The sequence below is a fragment of the Marmota flaviventris genome, chromosome 15 (assembly GCF_047511675.1).
Source record: "Marmota flaviventris isolate mMarFla1 chromosome 15, mMarFla1.hap1, whole genome shotgun sequence".
Taxonomy (NCBI): Eukaryota; Metazoa; Chordata; class Mammalia; order Rodentia; family Sciuridae; genus Marmota; species Marmota flaviventris.
Genome location: NC_092512.1, coordinates 36036765 through 36057650, shown reverse-complemented (window position 1 = coordinate 36057650; position 20886 = coordinate 36036765). Strand labels below are relative to the sequence as shown.

Genomic DNA, 20886 nt, shown 5'->3' with positions numbered 1-20886 from the left:
ATAAACATCTGGACAATCCTGGCACAGTACCTGTGTCCCCATCTATTTTCCTTTGGAACACTACTTTTCACCCATTGCATCTTTAGCACAGAGCAAGTTTGTGAAGCAGCACCTCTGAGAGTTTTCATCAATAACAGATATCTGTCAACTGAGGTGACTGACCCTTAACCAAAGCTGAGCATGTGATCAGAGCTTAGCAAAGGGGAATCTTGTCCTGTGAAAATTAGATCTCAAGCCATGTGACAGAAGGACCCTGCAACTCTCTGAATGTTTATGTTGACTCTTAATCTCCAAAGTGATAGAATCAAGAGGGCCTTTAAGAAGTGACTAGGTCTCCTGAATGGGATTAGTGCCCTCATAAAAGGGCCTAAAGGAGCGTGCTTGCACCTTCTGCCATGTGAGGACATGTAGAATGCATCATTTATGAAGAACAGACCCCCATTAACCCTACTGACACCTTGATCTTAAACTTCCTGCCTCCATAATTGTGAGCAATGAAATTCTGTCATTCATTTTAAGGTATTTTGTTACAGCAGCCTGAATGGACTAAGATAACTCCCAGTGGCAAAGCAAGTTCATCCTGAAGGGCAGGACCGCCCATTAATTCCTGTCCCTGGATCTCTGGAGCTGCCCTAGTCCTGTCCTTGCTGAGGGCTCTTCCTGTGATTCTGGGGCTACTGTATGGCCTTTAATCTACTTCTGGTCTTCAGTTATCCAGAGCTCATTTTCCTGGTTTGCAACCAAAAAGCTCCTAGTGATAGAAGTGTTTGCAATTATTTGAGGTCTTCCTGTTTCTTCACTGTGCTTCATCCACTCCTCTTTTCTGCTGCCACATATCAGTGCTCCATAGATACTCCACAGATGTGGCTCCTCAAATATTGGGCACCAGATTGTTAGGCTCTGAAGTCCACTCTGCCAGCCTCCTTTCAAATACCTGAGCATCCACCTGTGCTTCTCTTGATTCCATTTTCTTTGCAAGTTACAGTTGATATTAATTTTTCTATCACTTTGGGATGACAGGGCACATTTTACTGCCTTTTGGAGAACAGCTGAAACTCTACCATTATTTATTTACTTAAACAGAAACCAGCTAAACCAGAATGAGATCGGCCTATCAGAATCCCTTCCACCTGGCCTCCCTCTGACAGCAGGTGACCTTTGGGTGAAGTTGGCACACTTGGCTAGAGATAGGATTCCCAATTGGGTGACATTTTCAGCATACAGCAAGTCTTCGTGAGGCAGTATCTCTGAGAGTTTTTATCTCTCCTCCTTCTTCTTCCCTCCTTCCTCCCTCTCTCCATTTTCCAGTCTCTATATCTGCCTCTCAGGGCTAATATGGTTCTGCTGACCCTCATTAGTCACCTATCTTTGGAAGACTGAGGTTTCCCTCCTCAGGACAGTGACTCTGGGGAAAGCTCAGAGGGAGTCCCTGAGTCAGGATGAATACAGACAGTCCTTCCCCTTGGCTCTTAGCTGGGGTTATAGGCTTGATGGCCTTAAGCAATGACAGGGATGACTTTGTTTGCACCCACCCTGAATCATCAGTCGGTCCAGAATCATCTCAGAGCAGAGCATAACAGTTATACATGTCCTTCTGGAGGGTACCCTCTAGGTCTTTTTCCTCTTTCCATCTTGGCTGATGGAATCAATTAATTGTTGATTGGAGTATGGCAGAGCACACACACCTGCTTAATTTTAACCTCTTACCAGCACCAGGACACAAGTGTCATCAAAGCAAAGTGGGAAAGGAAGGATTCCAGGAGCTTCCTGAAGAGGAAGATTTCCTAGTATGTGACCTCTTACTGTCAGCCTGGGCTCTGAGTGTGAAGTCCAGTTCTGCAACTTAACTGTAAATTTAGGCAAATTGCTTGTGTGTTGTGAGCCTCAGCTACAAAGTGGTGATAATATTAGTATCTATTTCATAGGATTTTTTATGATGATTAACCGAGATAAAACTTAACAAGTGCCCAGCCTGGAGACTGGCACATGGTAAAAGTGCAATAAATATAAGCTATTGTTACGGGTAGTAAAATCATCATTAACTCGTCTCTGGGGGAAGAGCAATCTGTGTGCATTTGGCTAGCATTGAGACCTTCTGGAAACAAAGGCTGCAGGAGTACTTCCCTCCTGGGAAGTCAGAACTGGAGATCACAGTGGACCCCTTAAATGGCAATAGAAGCCAGCATAAGACAGATCAAAGCCATTGCACAAGCCATGTGATTTAGAACTCACCCCAGGGAGAAGAAAAAGGAGAGTGGGAACTCTTAAGTTTTGGGGTAGAACATATTCATACCTGCTACACCCCTAAGTTTGTCCTGGTAGAACTGAAGCAGAGATGCAGAACCATTTGGCATATGGAGCAAAGCAGCTCACCTCCAACCCCTCACTCCATCCTTCACTAGCACCCTTCTCTGCTGGAGGGAAGAAAGAAAGTGTGGGTGGAAGAGTGGCAGGTGCTGCTGGAAAGGTCTATGATCCCTGACTTCCTCTGCGGATGGCTTCTGTTGGTGGCATTGGAGCAGGAGGCTGGCCCAGGGGTGCCTGGGGGTGACTGACTTGCCAGTAGAACATAGGTGTTATGGCTTGGATGTGGTCTGACCCCACCAAAATGCATGTTGAAATTTCATGTCAACGTAGCAGTGTTGGGAAGTGGTGCCTTTAAGGAGGATTTACTATCTTTCTTGTGAAACTGGATCCGTTCCCTGGAGAGTGGGCTGTCATAAAGTGGGTCAGCTCCTTTGTCCTCTCCCTCTATTCCACTCGCTCCCACTCACCACTCTCCCACATGCTTCTGCCATGTGATGCTATCTCCATGGAACGACACAGCATGAGGCCCTTGCAAGATGTGGCCACGCGGTCCTGAACTGCTCTGCCTCCAGAACTGTGAGCTAAATAAACTTCTGTATTAATTATTCAGTCTCAAGTTATTTTGTTACAGCAACAAAAACAACAGTAAAGCAGGTGAATACAACAGGGCAGCTGGATGAGCTGATGCTTGAGAGGCAAGTGCAATGGAAATGGAGGAGGTAGATTCCATAGATATTCCAAAGTAAAAATTGTAGGAGATTCACAAGAGTGGGAAAAGTTGGAGAGATGGGATTTTGGACGCAGATGGTGGAGAATGATGATGTAGGAGGAGGAATGGCCTGAGGGTGGGAGGACTGGTGAGTACCCTTTCATGGTGAGCTTAAGTGCTATTGGGATGTCCAAGTAGGAATATCAGGTATACTGCCGGAAATGGGATCATAGGTCTAGAGTGGTGCTTCCCAACTTTTGGATTCAAAATTATTTTACACTCTTCAAAGATATTGAGTACCCAAAGAACTTTTGACCGAATGGGTTTTTATCTATCAATGTTCATTGTATTAGACATTAGAACTAAAACACAAAGTATTTTTACATTTGCATAAAAGTGACTGTCCTAAGCTATTTTGAACATCAATAATATGAAATTTTCTGAAAAAAAATTTAGTGATCATTTTTATAAGTCTCTTTAATATCTGGTTTAACAAAAAGGCTTGATTCTCAGAGCTGGCTTTACATTCAGTTTGCTATGAAGTAAATTGTTTTAGCTGAAGTTTATGAAGAAAACACAGATGCACACAGAGAGGTGCTTGGACAAGTGATGACCTTACAGCAACCTCCATGAAGGATCTTAGAGTCACACTCTAGAACTGTTGGTCTAGAGAGAGGTCATGGCTTTAGATAAATGTTTTGGAGTAATTTGTTCAAAGATGATAGTTGTGATTTGAGAGTAGAAGAACTCCTTTTGGGAAAAGTGAGAAACCAAATGCGGAAAGCCAAGATCTCTGAGCATTGGGCACACTTATCCAGTGGATCTTCATTGTTCGTGAATTCTCTACGTGCAAATTTCCCTAATTGCTAAAATTTATTTGTAACCCCCAAACTAATTCTGGTGGCACACTTTGGTGGCCCTTTACAGTAGGTGAAAATTCTGAGTCACCTGATGTGCACATTTTCAGCTAGATCTGCTGGGGATCAGAAAAATAGTTCAAAATGAAGGCCTCGTAGGCAAAAGGTTTCTCTCTGACCTTCTGTCCTCCTGTCTCTCACCCTCACTTTCCCCTGGGGCAAGTCACAGAAACTAGAATTCCTTTTCCCCAAAGCAAGTCACAAAAACCGTAGCCCCTTTGCCCCAAGGTCAGCCATAACACCTAAAAATATCACTTCAGCATTTTCCTCATCTTTCTGGATAACAACTGGCCATAAAAAATTTAAGACCCTCATTCCAGAGGGGTCCTGACTCATACCTGGAAGGAAGAAATGCTACAACTGAGAAGCCAAGAAGAATCTGGAGAGACCGAGTTGGGGTTCCCCACCTGTCTGTTTCCATCAGCTCAGACCTTTTCTGCCTATATTTTCACGGGGCTGCCCCTGCTGCATAGAGCCTGCCCCCCCCCCCAAATGCATGCTTTTCCCCTGGGTCTTCTTCAGACTCCTTCAGTCTAAAGTGTCCCAAGTCATGTGAACTATGATCGGATACAGTCATTATATCTTCTTATAGGTCTTTGGTATAGGGGTGCCAGCTGTGACACTTTATGATGGGAAAGAAGGGGGTCACCCCTTTTCTACCCCAAAGGTCCAACAAGGTGCAGCTCCGACTTCCTGGTTCAGCTCTCAGGATGTAATCAAGTCTGTTTTCACTAGTCTGTTGAGTGTTGCTTTCCTTTCTTTCTTTCTTTCTTTTTTTTTTTTTTTACATTTTTGCTGGCGATTTAAAACCATTTCTGTTTAAATGGTCCCCACGCATGGTGCTGAAGAGCTGTAAAGAGTTCCTAAGCACAAGAAGACTGTGATACACCCTACAGCGTCTAATACATGTGTTAGGAAACTTACAGTGCTGTTGGCTGTGAGTTCAGTGTTAATCAATATTTATTAAATAAAGTGTCTTTAAACAGAAACATGTAGAAAACAAGGGTATGTATTGATCGATTGGTAAAAATGTGACCAGGGGCTCATACACTTATATATCCCACATGAGCTCGATTCCCCTATGAACTCAGGATTTGCTAATTCAGTATTTAAAGCAATGTCAAGAGCAAAACTACTTTTAATAAAGACTGTTCTTGGAGGAGGGAAGAGGAACTGAAATCAGTGAAGGGTGGAACACAAGGGAAAAGAGGGTAGGGGTCCACTTGTCAGACAGAGAAAGCAAAGAGGAGCTGCTGAGCCTCTTCCTTCTCCACACCACCCAGAGGAGGCTCTGTCACCCCCTTTCCCCCCTGGACAGGTTTTTCCTCGACTTTTGCCATCTCTATGATAAGTCATGCCTAAAGGCTGGTCCCAGCTGTGTAGGCGCTCCTTCCAGGGAATGTAACCAAGGTAAGGCTGCCCTCCTCCTGTAAGAAGGACCGGAAGGGAGACATAGAAATACGGTAGCAAATGGCAAAGATGAGCTTATTGAAAGAGGAGTGTTCCAAGGCTTTTGCATTTTCTAAGGACAGGAGCTCTTCATTTTCTCAGAGGTAGGGGGAAAGATGAAATTTGTCTGCAAAGGTGTTCGGGGTTACAATACGGACTCTCTTAGCCAAGAATTGTTAGAAGGCAAACACCTTTCCATTAACTCCAAGCCGAATATGGCTGTAAGGGAAGGCGGGCAGAGCCTTTTCTGTTTTTATGGTAATTTGATGCAAGGTGTGCTCCACCAGTCTCGCCACTCTGTGGACTGCATAGCCACAGCACGCTTCCACCACCTGGTGACCACACACTTAAATTGCAAGGCCTGCTTCTTAGCTCAGGGAAACATCCTTTACCTTATTGGTGAAAACCTGGAATGAAGTTAGCAAACAGTTGCTAACTTATTTTTAAGTATAAATAATGTTTGATCATTCTAGCTCAACCCACAGGGATTGCTGTCTTCTCGGGATCAGTGCTCATTTTTGGAAGACACTGAGCTGCTTTTGACTTGAGGATGGGTGCTGAGTGGAAGTCAAACAACTGCTGGACAGCGGGGAGGGCCTTGCAGGTGTCCCCCTCTGGCTCCCCAGAGACTTTCAAACCAGGCCTCAGAGGCCCGGAAGCTGCAGCTCCGCTAGCCTCAGCTAGTTTTCTCCAAAGACAGAGCCTGGTTTTGCTCCATCGGTGAGATCTAAAAAGCCAAGGAAGACTTTGAAGTAAATACCCTCCTTCCTCAGGACCCTAAAATTCCTGCATTGGTAATTAATTTTATTTCCTGAGTGTTCACTTTGAAAAAGTGGACATCCATTGTGAGGAGTGAGCTGTTAAGCCATTAACACTTCAATGTGAATGACCTCGCCATCTTGGCCACTTTCCTCAGGTGGGACTCAGAGTTCCTAGAAGGACTTGGAGCGGGGCTCAGGAAAGGGCCCACCCTGGAGGAGACGGCCTCTGCTGTGTTCTTTATGTTACCCTGGGGCCAACAGGGTCAGGCAGCCACTGGTAAGAGGCTGCACACGGTAACCTGGGCCTGCGGGAGTGTGGAAAAAACCCTGGGGGCCACCTGACACGGGAAGTCACGGGGTGACTACATACTAAGGACTCATAGTTTGGATTCTTTGTTTTCCTGAAAAAAAGGAAAAAGTATGAGGATAATGACCGGCATTTTCATCTGACAGGACTCATGGGAACTGAATTGGGTCTGCTCCATGGAGAGGGGGCGAGTCCACTCCACTAAGCCACAGTCCCCAGGAGGCCCACTCGCCTCACATATGTTCCTGGCCTGGCTTCTAAAACCATCTGAGGTTGTGACTCTACTTTCAAACACTAATGAGAACAATTAAAACCATGATAAAAGTGATGAAAATATCAATGGCAGTTATTTAATGCTTCTACAAACCAGATACTGTGCTAGCAATATATCCACAGATTATCTCTAATTCTCACAAAACAAGGGTGTCTATATCCCCATATTAGAGATAAGAAAACCAAGTGACAAGCAGTAGTTTTTTAAAAATTTTTTTAAAAATTGCCAATGGACCTTTATTCATTTATACGTGGTGCTGAGAATTGAACCCAGTGCCTCACATATACTAGACAAGTGCTCTACCACTGAGCCATGACCCTAGCCCAAGCAGTAGTTCTTTTTTTTTTTTTTTTTTTCTGTACTAGGAATTGAACCCAGGGGCACATAACCATTGAGCCACATCCCCAGCCCTTTTTATTATTATTATTATTTTAATTTTAAGACAGAGTCTCACTAAGTTGCTTAGGGCCTCACTAAGTTGCTGCGGCTGGGTTTGAACTCATGATCCTCCTACCTCAGCCTCCAGAGCTGCTGGGATTACAGGCATGTGCCAGTGCACCGGTTACAAGTGGGAGTTTTATAGTCACCTGCTTATTTTCATATTTATGTTAGAATATTGCTGTGAGGGTAGCTGGCACACATATCCACGAGAGACACAGCTCTGAGTCAAACAAAGGTTTATTGACAGAGAATATCTGCCAGGCTGCCCTTCTGTAAGGTGCAGCAGCCTGCAGGTAAAACACTTCTTAACTATATAGTCATGTACAATGGAGTAGTTAAAAAATAACCCATCTGGTCCTGTGATTGTTACTTGACGCCTTTGTTGTGGTTTTGGTAGGTAGGGACTCTTTGGGGGCGGGCCTAATGAGAAGGTCATGCTTGGGTGCTGATTTTCAAAATGAAGGTGCTGATTTTCAAAATGGAGTTACTTTGGTCTAAGGACCTAACACTTACCATGGTAGACTTTCTTGGGTATTTACTACCCCCAGTTACTGCCAATAGATCAAGCCCGCTTTCGTCCATCCTGCTTCTGCATCGTGGTCCAGCCTTCACCAAGCTTGAGCATAAACATATAACCAATTTCCTCGTTTCTTTAGGTCTTCATTTCTGGAGGTTCCTGTGTCACCTAAAACATTAAATAAATTCATATTTTTTCTCCTGTTAATCAGCCTTTTTTTTTTTTAGGTTGTAGACGGGCACAATAACTTTATTTTATTTACTTTTTTTTTTAATGTGGTGCTGAGGATCAAACCCAGTGCCTCACATGTGCCAGCCAAGTGCTCTCCACTGAGCCCCAGCCCCATTAATCAGGCTTTTGTGATAGGCTGGCTCAGCCATGAACCCAAGATTTGAAGAAAAGATATTTCTTTTCTCCTATGTCCCCATCCTCCCAAAAGTTTTCAGTATTATATTGGTCAAGAACCAACTGGGAGAAAAAAAAATCACATGGTAATCTGTATAGGGAAAGTTTAAGTATAAAAAAAAAATTATAAAATGGAGCAGGGTGTGGTGACATACACCTGCAATCCCAGCAACTCAGAGGCTAAGGCAGGAGGAAAGCAAATTTGAGGCGGGTCTGGGCAACATAGAGAGACCCTGCCTCACACAACACACACACACACACACACACACACACACACACACACACAGGCTGGGGATATAGATCAGAGGAAAAGCGCTCCTGGGTTCAATCCCCAGTAAAATTCCCCCAACCCCAAGTAAATTACAATATGGAATTACTGTAGTCATCCTACAATAGGATCTTGGGAGAAAGAGAACCCTAACGAATCCTCTAGAGGTGAGCAAAGACACTCAGGAAGGAGCATCCCTCCCTAAGACTGAGGTGGCAGAGAGGTTTTTCTGGGTTGCTCCGGGGTAGAGCTGGGCCACAGTTACAGGACAAGCCAGGACACTACTCCTGGGTTTAGAAAGTGGAAAACTTGGGCTGGGGGTGTAGCTCAGTGGTAGAGCACTTGCATGAGTGAGGCATTGGGTTTGATCCTCTGCACCACATAAAAATAAATAAAATAAGATATTGTGTCCATCTACAACTAAATATATATTTAAAAGAAAAAATTATATTAAAATATATTTTAAAAATATATTTAAAAGAAAAAAAAAAGAAAGTGGAAAACCTTGGCAGGACTAAAAAGCAGGATCACCTCTCTGGAGAGCCGGTGAGACAAGCTGAGAAGCCAACCACGGGGATCCAAAAGGTGCCGCGGGAACTCCATAGGACCCACCGCCCTCACCAGCCGTCCTTCCCACACTGCTGGCAACCAAACCGCAGGAGCAACAGGCAGCAAAGCCCTGGAGGCGCAGGAGAGCCCCTCCTGCTGCAGCGTCCCCGCAGTGCCCTCTACTGGGCAAAGCTTTTAACATCATGCTGCAGCCAAAGGAAAAAGATTCCAAGAACCCAGATCCATTTTCATCAGACAATATGTTGTGAATTTGGAGCAATCTGAAGAGGCAGCATATTGATAATTGCACAAAAATTTGCTTCGGATTGTACGAATGTTACGAATAACTGAGTCATTAGTATACTTCTCCATCCCTACTTAACTGCTTCTTTTCTCTTGTGCTGAAAACTGACCTTGTTATTTTTGTTTCTTTAATCACTGTCAATCTCCAAACCCTCCCTTAGATTTAGAGATCCACTCCCCCACCCCCAAACACACATAGGACAGCAGTAGTCTCAGTTCTAATTCTGGCAACATTCAGTGCCAACCTCCAGTTAGGTCAGAGTGGCAGCAGAGTCCAGGGTCATCCGTTTGAGGTCATCATTTTGCATCTTCAGCAAGTGATTAAAAAATGGCTCCACAGTGGCCTGGGGCCAATTTACAATTCACAGAGGCCACTGGGGCCTTTTTTCTGCCCTTTCCTTTCCTCCCCCTAAAGGTGATGTCACAAGGGCTATGTGCGCTCTGTCAAACACAGCTCTCCTGACTTTTGTCTTACATGTTAATTGTTTTCAATCAACACAATTGCAATAAGGTTGACAGACACCAGCACACTGAATGAATGACAAGGAGAAGAACAATTATGACTGTTCAGACCCCAGCCACCAACTTTTGAAAAAAATCCCTTGACCTTTTCTGAATTTCTCCATGAACCATTCTTTTTTTTTTTAACTAAACTTCAAACTTCCTAAGTATTATCATTCCAGATAAATTATGTCTTAATAAGTTGTATTGATTTTCTCTTTTAATTACTAGTATCATAGCTGAAAACCATTCCTTAAAAAAGTATATGATTTCAACTATCATAAAATTCATATAATTTCCTTTTTTCTTTCTTTTTGGAGGTCTGATCTTATTATTTGTTACACTTAAACATTCTTATTTTGAGAGGGGAGTATAGGGGATTGAATTCAGGGGCACTTGGCCACTGAGCCACATCCCCAGCCTTATTTTTAATTTTATTTAGAATCAGGGTCTCACTGAGTTGCTTAGTGCCTCCCTTTTGCTGAGGCTGGCTTTGAACTTGAGATCCTCTTGCCTCAGCCTCCTGAGGCACTGGGATTACGGGTGTGTGCCACTGCACCTAGCTAAAAATTCTTAGTTTTGACTGGACTCAAACTTAAAAGTGGAAGTGCTCAGTGAGGACAGCCTGTGTCTCTTGGCGATCTGTTCCTGGCATTTTTCTTAGGCTTCTTTCATTCTCTTGGTCAAAAGTTCAGCATATTCTGCCACATCTTCCTTATTCTTCTTAGTACGCTATTTTTCTTCAGAGCAATACACCAGCATCTGTGTTGCAGGACACATGGGGTAATAAGATGCTGAATCTTCAATTGATCCCTAGTTTCTTGCCTTCCTTGTTTAAGGATTTCTGACAACATATTGGCAGATGTCATTGTCTTAAGAGAGATTGAAAATTTGCAGATTTTACTAGCTCTTTTGAGTCCCAGGCAATGAAGCAAAATAGTACCCATAAGTCCAGGAATATCCTTTCTCTCTCTCTCTCTCTCTCTCTCTCTCTCTCTCTCTCTCTCTCTCTCTCTCTCTCTCTCTCCCCTCCTCATTATTTTTTTACAATAACCAAGTTAAGGAATGCTCAGATTGGTATCCACAATGCAACCCCAAATAGATTTGTTCTTTCTCTCTACAGTTCTTGGTAACAGCAGTGTCCCTTACGAAGTAGCAGGCGAACATAGCAATGGGTCAAGACACACTGCTTCTTGAAAAAACCTTGTGTGTTGTTCCTGCCCCTGATTTGGACCACAGAACCCTTCCATTCTTCACCCAGAGCATCAGCAGCAATTTCTGTGGCCATATGCTTCTCTTAAAAAGTATGAAGTTTTCATTCATCATCCACTTCAATGAGTTTCTGGCAGTCAGTGGTTGGGAAGGAAATATTCAGTGTCACTCAGAATTCATATAATTTCAACAAAACAAAAACCTATAGCCAGGCTGACTCTTTCTAGTACTTAGGATCTCTCCCTCTCTCTCTCTCTCTCTCTCACTTAGGATTGAACCCAGGGATACTTAACCAGTGAACCACATCTACAGCCCTTTTTTATATGTTATTTAGAGACAGGATCACACTGAGGGTCTTGCTAAGTTGCTGAGGCCAGTTTTGATCTTGCCATCCTCCTGTTTCAGCCTCCCAAGTTGCTTACAGGCGTGGATCACCATGCCCGGCGGAGCCCAGTACAAACATTTTTCACTGGCTTTGTGCAGGACACTGAGTGGCCCTGACAGATGAAGCACATGATTTTAGAGTAGTTTTTTCAAAAATCTAAGTAGATTGCTTTCAAAGGTAGATTAATGGGGCTGGGGCTCAGTGGAGAGCACTTGGCTGGCACATGTGAGGCACTGGGTTTGATCCTCAGCACCACATTAAAAAAAAGTAAATAAAATAAAGTTATTGTGCCCGTCTACAACCTAAAAAAAAAAGGCTGATTAACAGGAGAAAAAATATGAATTTATTTAATGTTTTAGGTGACACAGGAACCTCCAGAAAAAAGGTAGATTTTCTTTTTTTTTTTTACATCTTTTGAGGATCAAATAACTTTAGGATTCAAAGTGTGAAAGCCATAAATATACATTCGAATGAGTAAATTGCAAATTGCTGCACAGGAAAGCCGTTCAAACCTGAAATATTAAAGAAATTCACTGTTTCCTTAAGAAAGGTGGGGGGAGGAATTTGGCTTTAGTTGGTATTTATTGAATGAATGGATTTTCCAGATAGACCAAAAAAAAAAAAAGTTTTGTACAACTAGTATAGAAAGGGAAGGAATAAAATGAGTTGCAAAAGGCCAATGTTCAGATGATGGCAAATCCAGGGCTCTAAGCTTTCATTAGAGGCTTAAGTACTTGGACTATTTGAAGTTGTATTTAAAGAAAAAGAAAATGGTAACCAAAGTATTTTAAGTGGAGAAAAATAAGTCTGAACTTACCACAAATTAGATTCCAGAATGATTAAAACTTGAATGTAAAATAAAACAAATACTTAAAAATGGAAGAACAAAGTGTAGTGCGTGCTTATTAGTCTTAAGTGAGAGAAACCTTGCTAAGCTAAACATTTCTGAAGTGGAAAAGCATCCACAATAAGACTGACACTTCAGGGGGAGGGACAGTGTCTGTTATGTACCCAGATGTTCATTGTAATATTATTTATAACCAGAAACTAATACATGTCCTCAAATAGGAAGGGTGAAACAAGTGTGGCCTACTCTACACTTGCTATTATGTTGCCATCGTAATTGAAGGGGATCTTTGGGGAATGGAGTGATAATCAAGACAGGCACATTCTGCCCTCTGGGAGCTGATGTTCTACTGGGGAAGACTGATAATAACTAGCAGATATGTAAGACAATTCCAGATGTGGCATGTCACAGAGGTCTGTGGTAGAGGATCACAAGTGGGTCAAAGAGGGCTATTCAGAAAGGGCACACACGGAAGGACTGTCCCAGGAGGTGGCATTTGAAGGGAAACATGATTCATGAGAGGGAGCCAGCAAAATAAACAGCCAGGGACACATATTCCAGGCATATGGAACAGCAATTTCTAAGATGCTGGAGTCTTCTGCGGGAGGGATGGGATGGAAGGTGTGTGACTGGAGCAGGGAGCCAGGGGGAAATTGGAACTCCAAGGAGGGGGGAAGTGAGCGAGGCCAAACCTCAAGGCCTCGTGGGCTGTGGGTGGAACTTGGATTGTGTTCTCAGAGCAGAATGCTCCAGAGAAGATGCAGGGGAGTGTCTCTTAGTCTAGGAGTTGCTGAAGGCCTCCAGGACAGGGTGACAGGGACGCTACTTTAACCCATGTTCAGTAAACAAGTCTGACATAGAATGATGTCAACTCTATCATTTCTACTATAGGAAAAAATGACTAAAAGAAACCAAGTTTGTAGGTGAACAATAAAAAGGTGACAGTGATTGCTTCCAGGTCGTAGGATCACACATGATTTCTACTTATTTCTGGTATGCTTTTCTGTATATAAAATACTAGAGGCGATTTCAGAACCTGAATTTGTATCAGTCACAGTACTTAGTTGCAGAATTCCCTCTTTCTGCCTTGAGTTGAGGGTGATTTTTTCCTGGGTGTTAGGATTGAGATTCCAGGACTATAGAGAGCAAGCTTGGATGCCCTACAGCTGGGAGCAACTTGGCCTGGACCATTTCCTCAGCCCATCCCAGACCATCCAGTTTGCCACAGGCACTACCCCACCTCTGCGCCTCTAGGGTGCTGATTCTACCATGGGAAGCCCATGTGCCAGGCACCCGGACAAACTCCCTAGGCTCCCTCAGAAGGAGCAGACATAGATCCCCCCATGAAGGCCTCGTGGCCCAACTGGGAAGATGAACAGAGACCTAACTAAGAACCATCACACGTTCAAAGGTACAGAAGAGGGACACACCCACCCACACCTGCAGGTATCAGCACAGCTTCTGAAGGAGGAGGATCTAGGCCCAGGATGACCCCAGGGAATGAAAAAAGTCACTCTGGGCAGAGGGAGGCAGAGACAGGAAACAGGGACAGAGGTACAGATGGCTGGAGTGGGGTGGAGTAGCTCCTTGTTTCCAGGACAGTCCCACCAGCCCTCTTGGCTTGAAATCTCCAAACGGAAACATCCCACAGTTCTGTTCCTCTGACAGGAGGACTGCAACCAGTGAGCTTCCTCAAAGTCCTCAGGCCTCCCCACCCCATCTCTCCTGGCAAGTCACATATTGGTCCTAAGGTCCTGGTCCTCTCTTCTTAGCCTGGGTGATACTGAGTTCCCAGAGTCAGTACGTCCCACACTGAGGCCAGCCCTTGTCCCAGGACTGTCTCCTCCCCGTGTCTTTTTGGTGAGGGAAGAGGGCTGGTGGCCATACCCTGGAGCCTAAGTATGACATTTCTCCATGCCCCCTCCCACCCCATGTGTTCCTCTTGGCAGACCTCCTCGCTGCCTCTCCCTCCCCACTGCCTCTCGCTCCCCACCCTGCCTTTGGCCGCACACCCACCTCCTCTCTTTATGAAGCCCCTGAGAGGTGGATGCAGTTTCTCACGGGGCTACTGAGACACCTGGGCCGTGTCTTGGGAGAAGGAGGAGCAGATCCCAGAGCAGAGGACAGCAGTGCTATTGCAGCAACAAAAGGCCCGCTGTGAGGGCTCTTCTCCCGGGAGATGAGGAACGGTCCCATCAGCTGTCTAAGGTTCAAACAGCCTCACGAGACCTCTTCCCAAGACCAGCCTCCCACCATCTTGCTCAAGGACCCAAAGACAGCAGAGAGGTTTGAGGATGTATGCCCAGGACCCAGCAGCTGGGCACAGCTGGGAGAAACCACAGTCAGATCCTCTCTTGCCCTCCAATGCAGTCCTCTGACCATGTGCCCCTCTTCCCCGCCTCCATGCTATTCCACCCAGGCGTCCACCCCACTGGCCTTGCTGGGTGCAGCTTCCCGGACCAGCACCGGCCGCTGCAGCTCCTCCCACATACAGGGACTCATCTAGCGCAGCGTGGCTCAGAGTGTCCACCGTCATATACAATTCAAAAAATAATAATTTTTGATCTTTTAGTTCTACATGACAGTAGAGTGTAATGTGACTAAGTTACATAAACATGGAGTACATCTTATTCTAATTAGGATCCCAGGTATACATGACGTAGAGATTCACTGTAGTATATTCGTAAATGCACATAGGAAAGTTATGTCAGAATCATTCCACTGTCCATCCCCTTCCCTTCCCTTCCCTTCATTCCCCTTTGTCTAATCTACTCAACTTCTACTCTTCCCCTCCTTAGCTTGCTGTGTGTTAGCATCCACATATCAAAGAAAACTTTCGGCCTTTGGTTTTTTGGAATTGGCTTATTTTGCTTAGCACGAGAGTCTCCAGATACATCTATTTTCTGGCAAATGTCGTAAAGTCGTTTTTTAAGGCTGAATAATACTCCATTGTGTATATGTACCACAATTTCTTTATTCATCTGTTGAAGGGCACCTAGTTTGGTTCCATAGCTTAGCTATTATGAATTGAGCTGCTATAAACATTGATGTGGCTGCATCACTGTAGTATGCTGATTTTTAAGTCCTTTGGGTATATGACAAAGAGTGGAATAACTGGGTCAAATGGTGATCCCATTCCAAGTTTTCTGAGGAATCTCCATACCGCTTTCCAGAGTGGTTGCACCAATTTGCAGTCCTATCAGCACTGTACCCTTTTCCCCACATCCTTGTCAACATTTATTGTTACTTGTATTCTTGATCATCACATCCAATTTAAAAGAGAAACCAAGGCTCCCAAGGGACAAGGACCTTGCCCACGGTCACACCCAAGGCTTAGAACCTATATCAGCTGGGTCTCTGAAGCCAGCTCCGAGGAGCAGACCATTTCCCAAGGGGACAGCCTGATCCCATACAGAGATGGGTGGTGGTGAACCAGCCTGGGGTTGGGGCAATGGACCAGCAGGGGCAGAATAAATTCCGCAGAAGAACAGAATCTGGAAGGGTGAAGGACGCTGTCAGCTGGTAGAGAGAGGAACAGCTATTCCTGGTGGAGGCCCAGCCTGTGCCCAGCTCTGGAGGTGGAACCCAGCCCCAGAAGTCTACTCTGTGGTGGTGGCAGGAGCAGCAGGGGTGAGACTGGAAGACCCATCCTCTTGTATGGAAGTCCCGGCCTCCCTGCCAGGCCTTCTGCCTGACCTGGGCCTTGGCAGCTCTGCCTCCCAGTACCTATTTGCCCTCCTTCTGCTGTCCCCAGGCTCAGTCGCAGAGCTGTCTCCTCACATCTGGTGCTTCCACTTTGTCCTGTCTTGGCTCAGACACCACAGATTGCTGCCTACTGAAGGGTTATAGTCACAGCATATCTGTACAGGTTAAGAAAAATTAAAAATTGGCAGATTTAACCTTATGGAAAGCCAAAGGTTTCCATACAACCTGTTATATATGTGCCCCACCAATTCGTATGTTGAAGCCTGAATGCCCAATGTGAGGGAATTTAAAGATGGGGCCTTTGAGAGGTCACTAGGGTTGGATGAGGTCATGAGGCCCTCATGATAGGATCAGTGTCCTCATAAGATGAGACACCAGAGGGCTCCCTCTCTCTCCCCACCACTGAGATGCAGTGAGATGGCTGACATCTGCAAGCCAGAGAAGCCTCCCCAGAGACCTAGTCTACTGGGACCCTGATCTGGGATGTCCAGCCCCTGGAACTGTGGGGAAACAAAGACCTGTTGCTTTAGCCATGGAATCTAAGGTGTCTTATGGGCAGCTAGAGCAGATTAATATACAGTCTAGGGGAAGATTAAAGACCTGAAATGTGAGTGGGGGGGGAATTCTCAACATATGTAAGAGGTAAAGTGTTCATAATATTCAAAATTTTATAAAGAAATCAGCTAAAAAAAGTACAAATATCTCAATAAAAAATGAACAAAGGACAAAGAGAGACAATTTATGAAAAGCTATAAATTGGTCGCACGGAGGGTAACACTGCTTATTCAGCAAATCGCCCCGCGGCTAGAGTCTGCAGCGTGCTCTGGGATAGAGACGCAGGGTTACAGCGCTGCAGTTTCTGCCAGCCGCGCAAGCACCGTACTCAGGGCTGAATTCTGGGTTCGAGACGGGGGAAGGAAGCGGTCCATCTCGGTTCTCCACACCGGTCAGACCACAGAGGAGGCCAGCAGCCACCATGTTGGTAAACTGACGTCACCACCCCTGTTTTCGACTGACCGCAGCTCATTCAGCCATAGAACAGGTAATTTCAGGCTGCAATTCACCTGCGGCTTGCAGACAGATTGCTAGGGTTCAGTGCCTGGGTGCTTCTTAGAACCTGATCTTATCGGAGTGAACACCGAGCGCAGGGCGGCCGAGTTCCGGCTCCCGGAACCGTCCCGGAACCGCCCTGGCCCAGGGCTGCTGAGCCTGCGGAGGCTGCTTCTTGGACCCTGCTCCTATCAGAGCATACAACAAGCACTAAGCAGCCGAATTCCGGCTCCCGGAACTGAGCCCACGGGGACTGCTTCTTGGAGCTTACACTTATAGGAGCTTACACCGAGCACGGAGCGGCCGAGTTCCGGCTCCCGGAACTTCCCTGGCCCGGGGCTAGGAGCCCGCGGAAACTGCTTCTCGGTCCGGGTCCTGCTGAGGGCCGGTCAGGACTCACCCGGTGCTTTGGTTGCCCGGCAAGGGGAACGAAATGCTGCCATTCGCATAGGATACCAACATGGCAGAGATCTGATGTCTGCAGAAAGCGGCGGAGGAGAGAACTTCATCAATACCAGCGGTGACATAAGCAGTTGGTCTCCTGGTAGGGGGGGTGAGGCACAGTCACCCGAGTCTCCTCAATTTGTCGTCGAGCCAGAGGGGAGGAGCCGGGCCGCCGCCAGCGCCCGGAGCAGGCCCAGCGGCTCGCCAGCGTGGTGACCGCGTGACCCCAATTGGAGAGGGGGCGGAGCGGAGCCGCCACCCGCACCCGCAAGGTGGGCAGACCCGCGACCCAGTGGTACATGGGCGTGGTAGGAGGGGCAGGGCAGAGCTGCCGTTCGCGCTTGCAAGGTAAACAGACCTGTGACAGCCTGGCGGGTCAGGCCCAGTGGCCTGCCAGTGTGGTACACACGTCACCCCAACTGGAGTAGGGGCAGAGCAGATCCTTCTCCCACGCCCGGATCAGGCCCTGCCGGTGTGGTGGTCACGTGACCCCAATTGGAGTGGGGGCGGAGCGGAACCGCCACCCGTGCCCGCAGGGTGAGCAGACCAGTGATCAACCTGCAGATCAGGCCCAGGGGTCCGCAGGCGTGGTAGGAGGGGCAGGGCAGATCCGCCGCCCGCGCCTCCAAGGTAGGCAGACCTACAACAGACCGGCGGATCAGGCCCAGGAGCCTGCCAGCGTGGTACAAACACCACCCTAATTGGAGTAGTGGCAGAGCAGAGTAGCCGCCCGTGCCAGGAACAGGCCCAGCGTCCTGTGGCGGGGTAGTCACGACACCCCAATTGGAGTAGGGGCAGAGCAGAGCCTCCACCCATGCCCGAAAGGTGGGCAGATCTGCGACCGACCAGCGGGACAGGCCCAGTGGCCTGCCGGTACGACAGACACGTCACCCCATTTGGAGTAGGGGCAGAGTAGAGCCGCCGCCTGCGCCTGCAGGGTAGGCAAACCTGCAACCGACCGGCGGATCAGGCCCGGTGGCCTGCCGGCGTGGTACACTCGTCACCCCAATTGGAGTAGGGGCAGAACAGAGCCGCCGCCAGCTCCCAGAACAGGCCCAGTGACCTGCCGGCGTGGTAGCCACGACACCCCAATTGGAATAAGGAGAGAGCAGAGCCGCCGCCCGCGCCTGCAGGAAAGATACGCAAGCAGTATGAAAAGACAAGGAAAGAAAGGACCACAAGCAATGCAGGTCAACGCAACTTTAGAAGAGGTAACAGCTGCAGCAGATGGAACGTCAGATAAAGAATTCAGGATATACATGCTTCAGATGATCTGGAGTATCAAGGAAGACATTAAACAGCAAAATCAGACAATGAAAGATCACTTCGACAACGAATTACGCAAACAAATCCAGGAAGCAAAGGATCAACTATACAGGGAGATAGAGGTTATAAAAAACAAACAAACAGAAATCCTAGAAATGCAGGAAGCAATAAACCAACTTAAAAACTCAATGGAGAATACTACCAGCAGAGTAGAACACTTAGAAGATAGAACATCAGACAATGAAGACAAAGTATTTCAACTGGAAAAGAACATAGACAGCTCAGCAAGACTGTTAAGAAACCATGAGCAGAACATCCAAGAAATATGGGATAACATTAAGAGACCAAACTTAAGAGTCATTGGGATACAGGAAGGTACAGAGCTCCAAACCAAAGGAATGAGAAATCTATTCAATGAAATAATACAAGAAAACTTCCCAGACTTGAAGAATGAGACAGAATCCCAAATCCTAGAAGCCTACAGGATGCCGAATGTGCAAAATCATAAGAGATCCACACCTAGACACATTATAATGAAGATGCCCAACATACAGAATAAGGAGAGAATTTTAAAAGCTACAAGAGAAAGGAAGCAGATTACATTTAGGGGTAAGCCAATCAGGATAACAGCTGATCTTTCAACACAGACTCTGAAAGCTAGAAGATCCTGGAATAACATATTTCAAACACTGAAAGAAAATGGGTTCCAACCAAGAATTGTGTATCCAGCGAAATTAAGCTTCAGGATGGAGGATGAAATTAAAACCTTCCACGATAAACAAAAGTTTAAAGAATTCGCAGCTAGAAAACCATCTCTTCAAAACATCCTCGCCAAAGCATTACAGGAAGAGGAAATGGAAAATAACAATGAAAACCAACAGTGGGAGGTAGGACAGTAAAGGGGGGGGGGAATAATCAAAGAAGAAAACAAACCATGTTTAGTAACAGAAATAAACAAATATGGCTGGAAGAACAACCCATATCTCAATAATAACCCTAAATGTTAATGGCTTAAACTCACCAATTAAGAGACACAGGCTAGTAGAATGGATCACAAAACAAGACCCAACAATATGCTGCCTACAGGAGACGCATTTGATAGGAAAAGACATACATAGGCTGAAGGTGAAAGGTTGGGAAAAATCATATCACTCATATGGACTTCGGAAACAAGCAGGAGTGTCCATACTCATATCAAATAAAATAGATTTCAAGCCAAAGTTAATCAAAAGAGATAAAGAGGGACACTACATACTGCTTAAGGGAACCATACACCAACAAGACATAACAATCATAAATATTTATGCCCCAAACAATGGTGCAGCTATGTTCGTCAAACAAACTCTTCTCAAGTTCAAGAGTCTAATAGACCACCATACAATAATCATGGGAGACTTCAACACACCTCTCTCGCCACTGGACAGATCTTCCAAACAAAAGTTGAATAAGGAAACTATAGAACTCAATAACACAATTAATAACCTAGACTTAATTGACATATATAGAATATACCACCCAACATCAAGCAGTTACACTTTTTTCTCAGCAGCACATGGATCCTTCTCAAAAATAGATCATATATTATGTCACAGGGAAACTCTTAGACAATATAAAGGAGTAGAGATAATACCATGCATCTTATCTGATCATAATGGAATGAAACTGAAAATCAACGATAAAAGAAGGAAGGAAAAAGCATACATCACTTGGAGAATGAACAATAGGTTACTGAATGATCAATGGGTTATAGAAGACATCAAGGAGGAAATTAAAAAATTCTTAGAGATAAATGAAAACACAGACACAACATATCGGAATCTATGGGACACATTGAAAGCAGTTCTAAGAGGAAAATTCATTGCTTGGAGTTCATTCCTTAAAAAAAGAAAAAACCAACAAATAAATGATCTCATACTTCATCTCAAAATCCTAGAAAAAGAAGAGCAAAACAACAGCAAAAGAAGTAGAAGGCAAGAAATAATTAAAATCAGAGCTGAAATTAATGAAATCGAAACAAAAGAAACAATTGAAAAAATTGACAAAACTAAAAGTTGGTTCTTTGAAAAAATAAACAAAATCGACAGACCCTTAGCGATGCTAGCGAAGAGAAGAAGAGAGAGAACTCAAATTACTAGCATACGGGATGAAAAAGGCAATATCACAACAGACACTTCAGAAATACAGAAGATAATCAAAAACTATTTTGAATCCTTATACTCCAACAAATTAGAAGATAGTGAAGGCATAGATAAATTTCTTAAGTCATATG

General features: G+C 45.3%; 1 protein-coding gene across 2 annotated transcripts in view; it reads right to left on the bottom strand.

Annotated features, from left to right (window-relative positions):
* Positions 1-5053: 5053 nt before the first annotated feature.
* Ywhaz (tyrosine 3-monooxygenase/tryptophan 5-monooxygenase activation protein zeta) overlaps positions 5054-20886 on the bottom strand; it is a 113692-nt gene continuing 97859 nt past the window's right edge. The window contains exons 6-7 of one of the 2 annotated variants that reach the window (XR_011704676.1): positions 7679-7850; positions 5054-5360 (exon numbers count right to left, since the gene is read on the bottom strand). Coding sequence is in view for 1 of the 2 variants with exons in the window: in XM_071602207.1 (XP_071458308.1) it covers positions 7818-7850 (33 nt within the window). In the remaining variant the exon portion in view is untranslated. Of the gene's footprint in view, positions 5361-7386; positions 7851-20886 lie in introns of those variants that run through there. The other variant, XM_071602207.1, reaches the window with a different exon arrangement.